A 12,459-nucleotide genomic window follows, 5' to 3' on the forward strand; every position below is an offset into this window, starting at 1 on the left:
CTCCCCCACCGTGTCCCACCGGGACCGCCCCCGTGTCCTCCCCGTGTCCCCCCGCCCCCCGTGTCCCCCCGTGTCCCCCCCATGTCCTCCCCGTGTCCTCCCGTGTCCCCCCCATGTCCCCCCGTGTCCCCCCCATTTCCCCCGTGTCCCCCCGTGTCCTCCAGCCCAGTGCCCAGCGGGGGTCCCCCTCAGAGGGGACACGGGCACGGCTGGCTCAGGGACATGGGGACACGGGACAGGACGTGGGGACACGGGGCTGGGAGGACACAGGAGACATGAGGAGACACAGGGGACATGAGGGGACACAGACAGGGACATGAGGGGACACAGACAGGGACATGGGGACAGGGAGGACACAGGGGACATGAGGGGACACAGAGGGACGTGGGGACACAGACAGGGACGTGGGGACAGGGAGGACACAGGAGACATGAGGGGACACAGGACAGGGACACAGGGGACATGAGGGGACACAGACAGGGACACAGGGGACATGAGGGGACACAGGGGACATGAGGGGACACAGGACAGGGACACAGGGGACATGAGGGGATACAGACAGGGACACAGGAGACATGAGGGGACACAGACAGGGACGTGGGGACAGGGAGGACACAGGGGACACAGACAGGGACGTGGGGACTCAGGGGGTCAGCGTGACCAGCAGCCGCTGTCCTGGCACATCCGTGTCCCCGTGCCGGATCCCGGATGTCCCATGCCATCTCCTTCTCCCAGGAAACGGGGGGATGTCACCCTGATGTCACCGTGCCCCCCCCAGCTGCCAGCTGTGCCCAATCGGTGTCACCGCAGCTGGTGGCACTTCTGGGCACTTCCATAAATCCCGGAGCCGCTTGGCAGTGCCGGAGCCGGGCCCGTGAGTGGCACCAGGGTGGGTGACACTGCTGGTGGCCACGAGGACACCCCAGGAACTGTGACAGTGGTGTCACCTGGACCCCGCTGTCCAGGACAGGCATGGCCCGAGTGACGGGGCCGGGGGTCCCCGTGGGGCTCGTGGCCACCGCCGTGCTGTGGGTGACAGCCGTGAGGGCAGCCACAGGGTGAGGAACTGGGAATGAGGGGTGGGAACTGGGAATGGGGACTGGGAACTGGGAACTGGGAATGGGGACTGGGAATGGGTGTGGGAACTGGGAATGGGGACTGAGAACTGGGAATGGGAACTGGGAATGGGAACTGGGAATGAGGGGTGGGAACTGGGAATGGGGACTGGGAACTGGGAATGGGGACTGGGAATGGGTGTGGGAACTGGGAACTGGGAATGGGGAATAGGAACTGGGAACGGGAACTGGGAGCGGGGACTGGGAACTGGGAATGGGAATGGGAATAGGGAATGGGGAATGGGGACTGGGAATGGGTGTGGGAACTGGGAATGGGAACTGAGAATGGGTGTGGGAACTGGGAATGGGAACTGAGAACTGGGAATGGGATCTGGGAATGGGAACTGGGAATGAGGGGTGGGAACTGGGAAGGAGAACTGGGAATTGGATTGGGATGTGCAGTGGAGATCAGGGATTGGAACTGGGAATGGAGGTTGGGAGCTGGGAATGGGTGGTAGGAGCAGGAATGGATGCCGGGTGGATGCCGGGTGGATCCCGGGTGGATGCCGGGTGGATCCCGGGTGGATCCCGGGTGGGTGTGGGTGGATCCTGGGTGGATCCCGGACAGATCCCGCTGGATCCCGGCGGATGTGCCGGGTTCCCGCAGGCGCTGGTGCGAGCGCACGGTGCAGGTGACGGAGCAGGAGGAGGTGACGCCGCGGCGCGAGGCCACCGTGCCGTGTCCCAGTTTGTACCAGTACAGCCTGGCCGGGTGGCGGCTGGACCGGGACCGCACGCGCCGGGAACGCGGGAATCCCCCCGGGGACACCGGCGGCGACCCCCCCCTCTGCCACATCTACCGGTGAGCCCGGGGCAGCGGCGCGGGGGGCGCTGGGGGACCCTGGGGGACCCTGGGGGACCCTGGGTGACACCGGGGGGTCCCCGCAGCCCCCCGGAGCTGCAGCCGGTGATCCGGAACCACACGGAACGCGGCTGCTGTCCCGGCTGGAGCGGAGCCCGCTGCACTGAGGGTGAGGGGGACACGGGGGGGACACGGGGGGACACCCGGGGATGGCAGCTGGGATCTGGGATGGGAACTGGGAGTTGGGATGGGAACTGGGAACTGGGAACTGGGAACTGGGAACTGGGAACTGGGATGGGAACTGGGAATTGGGATGGGAACTGGGAATTGGGATGGGAACTGGGATGGGAACTGGGAGTTGGGATGGGAACTGGGAACTGGGAACTGGGATGGGAAGTGGGAATTGGGATGGGAACTGGGAATTGGGATGGGAACTGGGAGTTGGGATGGGAACTGGGAACTGGGAACTGGGAACGGGAATGGGAACTGGGATGGGATCTGGAATGGGAACTGGGATCTGGGATGGGAACTGGGGTGGGGACTGGGAACTGGGATGGGATCTGGGATCCGGGATGGGATCTGGGATGCGTTCTGAGAGCCGGGATGGGATTTGGGAGTTGGGATGGGATTTGGGATGTCACTCCCACCGTTCCTGGAGTGAAACCCTCGCTGTGCCATTCCTGCTGGGTGCCAGAAAGGCTGCTGGGATGGGTGCTGGGGTCAGCATCCTGCTCTGTCACCCCGCTGTGTCACCCCTCTGTGCCACCCTGCTGTCCCCCACTGTGCCATCCCGCTGTCCCCCGTGGTGTCACCCGCTGTCCCGTCCCCGCAGGTCCCGGCTCCCTGGGCCGCTGTTTCAGCGCATGGCAGTGCCAGGACGGCGCCGGTGGAGGCAATGGCAGCGCCATGAGCCGCGCCGAGTGCTGCCAGCACCCCTGGGGACACAGCTGGCGCGGCGGGGACAGCGGGGGGCCCTGCCTGCCCTGCACCCGCCTGCCCCTGGGTGGGGACGGGGGGTCCCGGGGCCACCGCAGCCCCCCGGCCACGTGCCAGGCCTGGGCCGGGACGCGCTTCCGCACCTTCGACGGGCGGCACTTCGGCTTCGCCGGCTCCTGCCGGTACAGCCTGGCCACCGCCACCGACGGCACCTGGGACATCACCGTGGGGCTCGGACACCCCCGGGTACCGGACACCGGCGGGGGGCGCGGGGGACACCCCAAAACCCAGCACCGGCCCCGAACCGGGCTGGGCGGGATAACGGGGACGGGTGACAACAACACCGGGATGTCACCATCGGCCTGGGACACCTGGGGGGGACAGGATGGGTCACTTGGGGCCACTGGTCCTGTTCCCAGAGCTGGAGGGGGGGTTGGGAGCTGGGGTGGGAACTGGGGTGGGAATTGGGGTGGGAATTGGGGTGGGAATTGGGGTGGGAACTGGGGTGGGACCTGGGATGGGATCTGGGATGGGATCTGGGATGGGTTTGGGGTGGGATCTGGCAGCTGGGATGGGTTTTGGGGGTATCTGGAATGGGTTTTGGGGGCTGGGATGGGTTTTGGGGGTATCTGGGATGGGTTTTGGGGGCTGGGATGGGTTTGGGAGCCAGGATGGGACCTGGGATGGGTTTGGGGTGGGAGCTGGGCTGGCACAGCCACGGCTCCATGCCTGGTGACCGTGACACACGTGAGTGCCCCAGCCCGCTGTCCCTGCCCCCCCTGAGTGTCCCGGTGCCACCCCCGGGCCGCAGGTGCTGCTGATGACGTTCGGGACGGCCGCGGTGGTGGCCGAGGGACGGAACGTGTCGGTGAACGGGGCGGCGGTGCCGGAGGGACGCCCGTACCTGCACAAAGGTGAGGTCCCCGAGGCCGGCAGGGTGTCACCGGAGCCCCGGGTGACACCAGGACACGGTGATCGATCGGAGTCCCCGGCGCAGGGCTCGGTGTCACCTGGCCGGGTGACTGGGTGGCCGTGGCCAGCAGCCTGGGCGTGCGGGTGGCCTGGGACGGTCACCTGGCAGTGACGGTGACAGCGGAGCCTGAACTGCGCGGTGCCACCTGGGGGCTGTGTGGCACCTACACCGACGACCCTGCAGGTGAGTGCCACTCTCCCAGTGCCGCCCCCGCCCCACCTGGGGCCGAGGGGACAGCCCACATGTCCCCTCTGTCCCCCGTGTCCCCCCAGACGATTTCGTGCGCCCCGACGGGGCCATCGCTGCCTTCCCCGCCGCCTTTGGCAACTCCTGGAAGGTGCCGGTGGCTGCCACGGAGGTACCGGAGGGGCCGGGGTGACGCCCCCGCGCCCGTTCGGGGGTCCCCGGGGGTCTCCCCCGCGCTGAGGGACCCCCGGCTCAGCCCCCGTGCAGGGACGTGCCAGAGGGGGACACCGCGTGTGGCCCGGCTGAGCTGGCACCGGCGGTGGCCACGTGCGGGCGGCTGCTGGCCCAGCCCTTCCGGCAGTGCCACGGCGAGGTCAGCGGCACCGGGGGGACCCGGGGGGCTCGAGGGGTCCCGGGGGGCTCAGCGGGTGCTGGGGAGGGGTTCTGAAGGGTTCTGGGGGATCTGTGTGGTCCCAGGGCTGTCCTGGGAAGTACTGGGGGGGCTCCTGGGAGTTCCAGGGGATCCCAGAGTCGTTCCGGGATGTCCTGGGGGCTCCCAGGGGTTTCTGGGGGGTTTTGGGGGCGTCCCGGGGGGTTCTGGAGAGTTCCGGGGAGTCCTGGAGCTTCCTGTGGGGTTCTGTAAGATCCCCGGGGGTCAAGGGGGGTCGGGAGTCCTGGGGCGTCCTGAGGGTCCCAGGGGACTCTGGGAGGTCCTGGCAGGTCTGGCAAATTCCGGGGGGTTCTTGGGCATCCGGAGGGGGGTCCTGGGGGTCCTGGAACGTTCTGGGGAGCCTGGGAGGATCCTCACCGCTACTCCCCACCCGCAGGTGGACCCCAGCGGCTTCTACGCAGCGTGTGTGGCACTGCTGTGCGGGGACGGGGACCCTGTGTCCCCTCCCGGTCCCCTGCCACCCCCCGATCCCCTGTCCGGTCCCCTGTCGCCCCCCGATCCCCTGTCCCCCCCCGGTCCCCTGTCCCCCCCCGGTCCCCTGCCACCCCCCGATCCCCTGTCCGGTCCCCTGTCACCCCCCGATCCCTTGTCCGCCCCCGGTCCCCTGTCCCTCCCCGGTCCCCTGTCCCTCCCCGGTCCCCTGTCCCCCCCCGATCCCCTGTCACCCCCCGGTCCCCTGTCACCCCCCGGTCCCCTGTCCGGTCCCCTGTCGCTCCCCGATCCCCTGTCACGCCCCGATCCCCTGTCCCCTCCCGGTCCCCTGTCCCCCCCCGGTCCCCCGCCGCCCGCCGCCTGTGAAACCTTCGCCGCCTACTCCCGGGAGTGCTCCCGCCGCCAGCTCCACGTCCCCTGGCGCCAGCCCGGTGTCTGCGGTAGGAACCGGGGGGTCCCCTCCCCTTCCCGTCCCCGCGGTGCCGCCGGTGCCATGGCAGTGTCCCCGCCCCGCAGAGCGCCGCTGTCCCCCGGGCCAGCGCTTCACCGACTGCGTGTCGCTGTGCCCGGTCACCTGCGGCACGGCGGGCGAGCAGGGCCCGTGCCACCGGCACTGCCACGGCGGCTGCCAGTGCGGCCCGGGGCTGGCCCGGGACGGCCCGAGCTGTGTCCCCGCCGCCGCCTGCCCCTGCCACCACCGGCGACAGCGCTACGAGCCCGGCCAGAGCATCCGCCAGCGCTGCAACCGCTGGTGGGTGGCACCGCGGTGACAGCGGTGACACCGGGCTGGCACCCTCGGGGGGGAGGGGGAGCCGCGGGTGGGCAGCCCCAGGGTCCCCTTTGGGGTGTCCCACCCCATCCCGGGTCCTCCGTGATGTCCCCTCACCCCGGGGTCTCTGTGGCGTGTCCCCCTTTATCCCAGGTTCCCTGGGACATGTCCCCTGCTACCCCCGTGTCCCCTGCGGGGTCCCCTGCGGTGTCCCCCGTCCTGCGGTGTCCCCTGTGCTGTCCCCTGCGATGTCCCCTGCGATGTCCCCTGCAGTGTCCCCTGCGCTGTCCCCCGTGTTGTCCCCTGTGCTGTCCCCAGCGGGGTCCCCGTTGCCCCCAGCGGACCGCAGCGGGGGTGACGGGTGTCCCGGTGTCGCGGTGTCCCCAGCACGTGCGAGGGTGGCCGCTGGCGCTGTGAGCAGCGGCGGTGCCCGGCCGAGTGCGCGGTGCTGGGGGGACGTCACTTTGTCACCTTCGACCGCCGCCGCTTCTCCCTGCCCGCCCCCTGTGCCCACACGCTGCTGGAGGTGAGGGGACACGGGGACAGCGGGGTGGCCGCAGCGGTGACGGGGCGCTGCTCTGGCGGTGGCCGCGGTGGCAGGGCCGTGCCCGGGGGTGTCACCGCGTCTCTGTCCCCAGGACTTCGTGGCGGGGCGGCTGCTGATCACAGCCGAGCACGAGCCCTGCGACAGCCACCTCGGCTGTCCCCGCAGCCTCACTGTCACCACCAACCGCACCACGGCCCGGCTGCACGGCACAGGTGACACACGTGGACAGGACCGGGACCGACACCGGCACCGGGACTGGCACCATCCCCTGATGCCGTTATGGCAGCCGTGCCTGTCCCCAGTGTCTCCCTGCCCATTCCCAGTGTCCCCACGGCGGTGGGTGACATCCCAGTGCCTGTCCCCAGTGTCCCCCTGCCCATCCCCAGTGTCCCCACGGCCATGGGTGACATCCCAGCGCCTGTCCCCAGTGTCCCCGTGGCACCTGGGGAGCCACTCCAGGGCCTGTCCCGGATGTTCCCACGGCCACGGGCCCCACCCCGGTGGCCGCCCCACGGTGCCGCTGCTGTCGCCTTCAGGGGAGGTGACAGTGGCCGGGCGGGAGGTGACGCTGCCCTTCTCCGGCTCCGGGCTGAGCATCCGCCGCGCGTCCTCCGCCTTCCTGCACCTGCAGCTGCCCGACGGCCACATCCTCTGGGGCCTGGGGACCCCCGACACCTTCGTGACCCTGCAGCCCGCCATGGCCGGCGCGGTGAGCGGGACCCCCGGGACGGGCGGGATCCCGGTGGGATGGACCCCCGGGACAGGCGGGACCCCCGGCGCTTCGGGAACCCGGTGGGATGAGGCTCTGCCGGGCTCTGCCCTGCTCGGGACAGGTGCGGGGGCTCTGCGGGACCTTCAACGGGGACCAGCGCGACGACTTCACGACGCCGGCGGGGGACGTGGAGCCGGGAGCGGCCGCCTTCGCCAACGCCTTCCGTGCGGCCGGAGCCTGCCCGGCGCTGGGCCCCGACCTTCCCGACCCCTGCGCCGCCTTCCCCGGGAGCCGGGAGCGCGCCGAGGCCGCCTGCGCCGTGCTCATGGGACCGGCCTTCCAGGTGAGGGCCCCGGCGCGGGGGACAGCGGGGACGGGTGACAGCGTGTGACAATGTCCCCTCCGGCACAGCCGTGTCACCGCGCCGTGGATCCGGAGCCGTTCCTGGAGCTGTGCCGGTGGGATGTGTGCTCCTGCCGGGAACGGGAGCGGGACCGGGAGCGCTGCCGGTGCCCCGCGCTGGGAGCCTACGGCCGGGAATGCGCCCGGGAGGGAACCGAGCTGGAGTGGAGGAACCGGAGCCTCTGCGGTGGGATGGGATTGGGAATGGGAATGGGAATGGGAATGGGAATGGGATGGGTGGGATTGGGAATGGGATGGGTGGGATTGGGAATGGGATCAGTGGGATGGGATTGGGAATGGGATTGGGAATGGGATCAGTGGGATGGGATTGGGAATTGGATTGGGAATGGGATCAGTGGGATGGGATTGGGAATGGGGAATGGGGAATGGGAATGGGAATGGGATGGGTGGGATTGGGAATGGGATCAGTGGGATGGGGTGGGATTGGGAATGGGATCAGTGGGATGGGATCAGTGGGGCAGTGGGGTTGGGGATTGGATGGGATTGGGAATGGGATGGGATGGGGAATGGGATGGGATGGGATGGGATGGGATGGGATGGGGTGGGATGGGATGGGGTGGGGTGGGATGGGATGGGATGGGATGGGATGGGATGGGATGGGATGGGATGGGGTGGGATGGGATGGGATGGGATGGGGAATGGGATGGGATTGGGAATGGGATGGGATGGGATGGGATGGGATGGGATGGGATGGGATGGGATGGGATGGGATGGGATGGGATGGGGTGACGTCTCCCCCCCAGTGACCCCCCCGTGCCCCCCCAGACGAGCCGTGTCCCGGGGGGCAGCAGTACCGGGACTGCGGGGGTCCCTGCGGCCGTTCCTGCTCAGAGCCCCCCGGAGCCAGCGACTGTCCCCCTCCGGACACCCTCTGTGTCCCCGGCTGCCGCTGCCCCCCGGGGCTGCTGCTGGCCCAGGGGGGTCAGTGTGTCCCCCCCGCCGCCTGCCCGTGTCCCCGCGGCGCCCGCCTGTACCCCCCCGGCGCCCGCATCCGCCGCGGCTGCCAGGCCTGGTGGGTCCCGGGGCAATCTGGGGGTCGCGGGGAGGTTTGGGGGGCTGCAGGGTCACCCGCAGGACGGAGGTCACGCAGGCAGGATGTGGCGGTGGCGGTGACGCGCGATGAAATCCCCTCCGGCCCGGTGTGACACCCCGCGGGACGGGGGGGCTTTTGTCCCGTGTCCCACCGTGGGGACAGCGAGGGACCCCGGGGGAGCGGGGGGAGCCCGGTCCGGGGGATGGGGGGTCCTGCGGAACGGGGTGCGGGGGGGTCGGTGGGGTGCGGGGAGATGAGGATGGGGGTGCAGGGACCCCGTTGTGGGGGGCTCAGAGGGATTTGGGGGGGTGGGGTTGAGGACACGGGGACCGCGGATTTGGGACAGAATGTGGGGGCTGGGGCTCGGGGGACCCCGATGAGGGGGGCTCGGAGGGTCGGGGGGTGCCGGAGGTCGGGTGGAATTTGGGAGATGGGGGGGAGACCCCACCGTGGGGGTCTCAGACGGACGGGGGTCCTTCCCGCAGTGTGTGCGCGGGGGGGTCGTGGCGCTGCGCCCCCGCCCCGTGTCCCCCCGCCCCGCGCTGTCCCCCGGGGCTGCTGCACTCCCCGGGCTCCTGCCTGCGCCGCTGCGACCCCGCCGAGCCCTCCGGCACCTGCGGCGGCCCCGCCGACGGCTGCGTGTGCCCCCCCGGGACCCTCTTCCTGGTGGGTGACAGCCCCGGGGGGGTGCGGGGGTCCCCCCGAGCCCCCCTGAGCAAGGTCTGGTCGCAGGGCGGGCGCTGCGTGTCCCCGGACGAGTGTCCCTGTCACCACGGCGGGCGGCTGTACCCGCCCAACGCCACCATCGCCCGCGACTGCAACACCTGGTGGGACCCCCGGACACCCCCGGACCCCCCTGTACCCCTGGCGGACCCCGCGGTGGCACCGAGCCTGTCCCCGCAGCGTGTGCCGGGGACAGCGGTGGCGCTGCGGGCGCGAGGAGTGCGCGGGGACCTGCGTGGCCACGGGGGACCCGCACTATGTCACCTTCGATGGCCGCGCCTTCACCTTCGCGGGGGACTGCGAGTACCTGCTGGCACGCGAGGCCTCCGGGCTCTTCGCTGTCACCGCCGAGAACGTCCCGTGCGGTGCCACCGGTGTCACCTGCACCAAGTCGGTGGTGGTGGCCATGGGGAACACCGTGGTGCACATGCTGCGGGGTGAGGGGGACACGGGGCGCGTGGGCAGGAGCCGCGGGGACATCCCGGCTCGGTGGCGGGGGGTTCACGGGGGGTCACGGCCGTGGGGGGACCCCGGGGGACATCGCAGCCCCGCGGGCTGGTGGGGCACGGGGGGAGCGGAGGGGGGGACACGGGGGGGTGACGCTCGGTGCCGCCCCGGCAGGACGGGAGGTGACAGTGAACGGGGTGGCCGTGCGACCCCCAAAGGTGTTCGGGGGCTCGGGGCTGGCGCTGCAGCGAGCGGGGCTCTTCCTGCTGCTCCTCACCCGCCTGGGGCTGGCCGTGCTGTGGGACGGAGGTGAGACCCCCGGGGGGGCTGGGGGGGTCCCTGGGGGGGTCCCTGGGGCTGGTCGTGCTGTGGGACGGAGGTGAGACCCCCGGAGGGCGGGGGGCGGTCCCTGGGGGGGTCTCTGGGGGCCCCTGGGGGGGTCTCTGGGGGTCCCTGGGGCTGGTCGTGCTGTGGGACGGAGGTGAGACCCCCGGGGGGGCTGGGGGGATCCCAGGGGGTCCCTGGCGGGGTCCCTGGTGGGGGTCTCTGGGGGTCCCTGGGGCTGGCCGTGCTGTGGGACGGAGGTGAGACCCCCGGGGGAGGTACAGGTGGGGGTTCTCAGTACTGGGGGGCTGTGGGGGGGTCCCTGGTGCTGGCGGTGCCGTGGCGGTGTCACCACGGCAGGGCCCGAGGTGCCACCATGGGGGGGTCACATGCGGGGTCCCTGGTGGCACACGGGGTCCGCAGCGCTGGTGGCACCGCGGGGGGGTCCCTGCGGGTCCCGGGGGCCGTGGGGGGCTCCCCTGGCAGCCGCGGTGGCCGCAGGGACCCGCGTGTACGTGCGCGTGTCCCCGCGGCTGCGGGGCCGCCTGGCCGGGCTCTGCGGGAACTTCGACGGCGACGCCGAGAACGATTTCGGGAGCCGGGACGGGGCCCTGGAGGCGACCCCCGAGATCTTCGGGGACTCCTGGCGCCTCAGCCCCCTCTGCCCGGAGGCCGACGGGCACCGCCCGCACCCCTGCGATGTACGGGGACACGGGGACACGGAGGGACACGGGGACAGGAGGGACACGGAGGGACACGGGGATAGGGGGACAGGGGGACACGGGAGGGACACGGAGAGACAAAGGGGGACACGGGGACACGGAGGGCTGGCAAGGGGACACAGGGGGACACAGGAGCCGGCGGGGGGACACTGAGGGTTACAAAAGAACACGGGGCTGTGACAGCCGAGGTCACTGAAGGAGGAGTCAGATCCCAGGGGGAGGAGGAGGAGGATGGAGGTGCCTCAGTCCTGGGCTGAATTTCTCTCGTCTCGTCCCTTGCACTTGGGGTGTGCTGACCCCCGAGACTCCGGACAGTGGGGGACCGGGAGGTCCGGCTGGGGACAGTGATGGGGACAGTGATGGGGACAGTGATGGGGACAGTGATGGCGTCCGGGGGCCCGGCTGGGGACAGTGATGGGGAGACCCCTCCCAGATCAGCCCCAGCGCCCGCCCCGAGCTGTCCAGACCATGCCGAGGGGACGCAGGAGGACACGGGAGGCTGGGGGTGGCCACGGGGGAGGTGGGGGTCTCGCGTGGGGCACACGGGGGGGTCTGACGGGGTGTCCCCTCCAGGACAGCCCCCAGCGCTCGGCCTGGGCGCGGGGTCGCTGCGGGGTCCTGCAGCACCAGCTCTTCGCCCCCTGCCACGAGCTGGTGCCCCCCCAGCGCTTCTACGAGTGGTGCCTGTTCGACGCCTGCGGGTGAGTTTGGGGGGCTCGGGGGCGCCCCCAGCCCCGGGGCGGGTCTCGGGTCCCGGGTCCCGTCCCACGGTTCGTGCCCCAGCTGTGACAGCGGCGGGGACTGCGAGTGCCTGTGCACGGCCCTGGCCGCCTACGCCGAGGAGTGCGGCCGGCGGGGGAGAGCCCTGCGCTGGCGGAGCCAGGGGCTGTGCCGTGAGTCCGCCCGGGGGACCGGGGGACCGGGGGCTGGGGGGGTACCGGGGGTCTCGGGGGCTGAGGGGGTACCGGGGGTCTCGGGGGCTGAGGGGGTGCCGGGGGTACTGGGGCCCCGGGGGGTAAGGGGGGGGTCCCCTCCTGCCCCTGTGCTGGAGGAGCGGGGACTGTGCCGTGAGTCCGGCTGGGGGACCGGGGGTCCCGGGGGCTGAGGGGGTACCGGGGGCTGGGGGCTACCGGGGGTCCCGGGGGCTGAGGGGGTACCGGGGGTACCGGGGGCTGGGGGCTACCGGGGGTGCCGGGGGCTGACGGGTACCGGGGGCTGGGGGGGTACCGGGGGTCTGGGGGGCTTCCGGGCGTGCCTGGGGTGCCGGGGGTAAGGGGGGGGTCCAGGGAACTGGGGGACACGGGGGTCCCCTCCTGCCCCTGTGCTGGAGGAGCGGGGGCTGTGCCGTGGGTCTGGGGGGCTCAGGAGAGCACGGGGGGGCCCGTGGGGGGCTCGGGGACACTGGGGGGCTCGGGGACACTGGGGGGCTCGGGCTGAGCCCTCCCCGGTGCAATGTGCCGGGGTTGGAGGCCGGGCAATGGGTCTGGGGGCGCAGGAGCCCCCCTAGGGGCTATGGGGCGGGGGTCCCAGGCTGTGGGGTCGGGGGGCTATGGGGCGGGAGGAAGGGTCCGGGCTGTGCCCTCCATGGGGCTGTGGGACTGAGGGGGGGCAAGAGCCCCGCGTGGCGTTTCGGGGGTCCCAGGCTGTGGAGCGGGGGGGGTCCAGCCCCCTCTAACCCCCCCAATCTCTGCAGCCCTGCAGTGCGAGGGGGGGCAGGAGTACAACCCCTGCGGCCCCCCCTGCCCCCCCACCTGCCGCGACCTCGGCCGGGAGCCCCCCGAGCTCTGCGGGGCCCTGGGCTGCCTCGAGGGCTGTTTCTGCCCCCCCGGGAGGGTCCTGCACGGTGAGGAGGGGGCTCGGGGGG

General features: G+C 71.6%; 1 protein-coding gene across 1 annotated transcript in view; it reads left to right on the forward strand.

Annotated features, from left to right (window-relative positions):
• The first annotated feature begins 141 nt into the window (after positions 1-141).
• The window catches only part of LOC131576743 (SCO-spondin-like), a 32,763-nt gene continuing 20,445 nt past the window's right edge, over positions 142-12,459 (forward strand). The window contains exons 1-23 of the mRNA XM_058833734.1: positions 142-1,058; positions 1,723-1,917; positions 2,004-2,086; positions 2,750-3,099; positions 3,665-3,767; positions 3,851-4,009; positions 4,099-4,184; positions 4,269-4,385; positions 4,840-5,021; positions 5,287-5,646; positions 6,052-6,190; positions 6,303-6,423; positions 6,748-6,920; positions 7,045-7,266; positions 7,335-7,512; positions 8,112-8,358; positions 8,865-9,206; positions 9,283-9,539; positions 9,724-9,858; positions 10,375-10,574; positions 11,169-11,296; positions 11,379-11,488; positions 12,289-12,438. Coding sequence (XP_058689717.1) covers positions 973-1,058; positions 1,723-1,917; positions 2,004-2,086; positions 2,750-3,099; positions 3,665-3,767; positions 3,851-4,009; positions 4,099-4,184; positions 4,269-4,385; positions 4,840-5,021; positions 5,287-5,646; positions 6,052-6,190; positions 6,303-6,423; positions 6,748-6,920; positions 7,045-7,266; positions 7,335-7,512; positions 8,112-8,358; positions 8,865-9,206; positions 9,283-9,539; positions 9,724-9,858; positions 10,375-10,574; positions 11,169-11,296; positions 11,379-11,488; positions 12,289-12,438 — 4,123 coding nt within the window. The 5' untranslated portion in view covers positions 142-972. The remainder of the gene's footprint in view (positions 1,059-1,722; positions 1,918-2,003; positions 2,087-2,749; positions 3,100-3,664; positions 3,768-3,850; positions 4,010-4,098; positions 4,185-4,268; positions 4,386-4,839; positions 5,022-5,286; positions 5,647-6,051; positions 6,191-6,302; positions 6,424-6,747; positions 6,921-7,044; positions 7,267-7,334; positions 7,513-8,111; positions 8,359-8,864; positions 9,207-9,282; positions 9,540-9,723; positions 9,859-10,374; positions 10,575-11,168; positions 11,297-11,378; positions 11,489-12,288; positions 12,439-12,459) is intronic.

This window comes from Poecile atricapillus, chromosome 2 (assembly GCF_030490865.1).
Source record: "Poecile atricapillus isolate bPoeAtr1 chromosome 2, bPoeAtr1.hap1, whole genome shotgun sequence".
NCBI classification, from domain to species: domain Eukaryota; kingdom Metazoa; phylum Chordata; class Aves; order Passeriformes; family Paridae; genus Poecile; species Poecile atricapillus.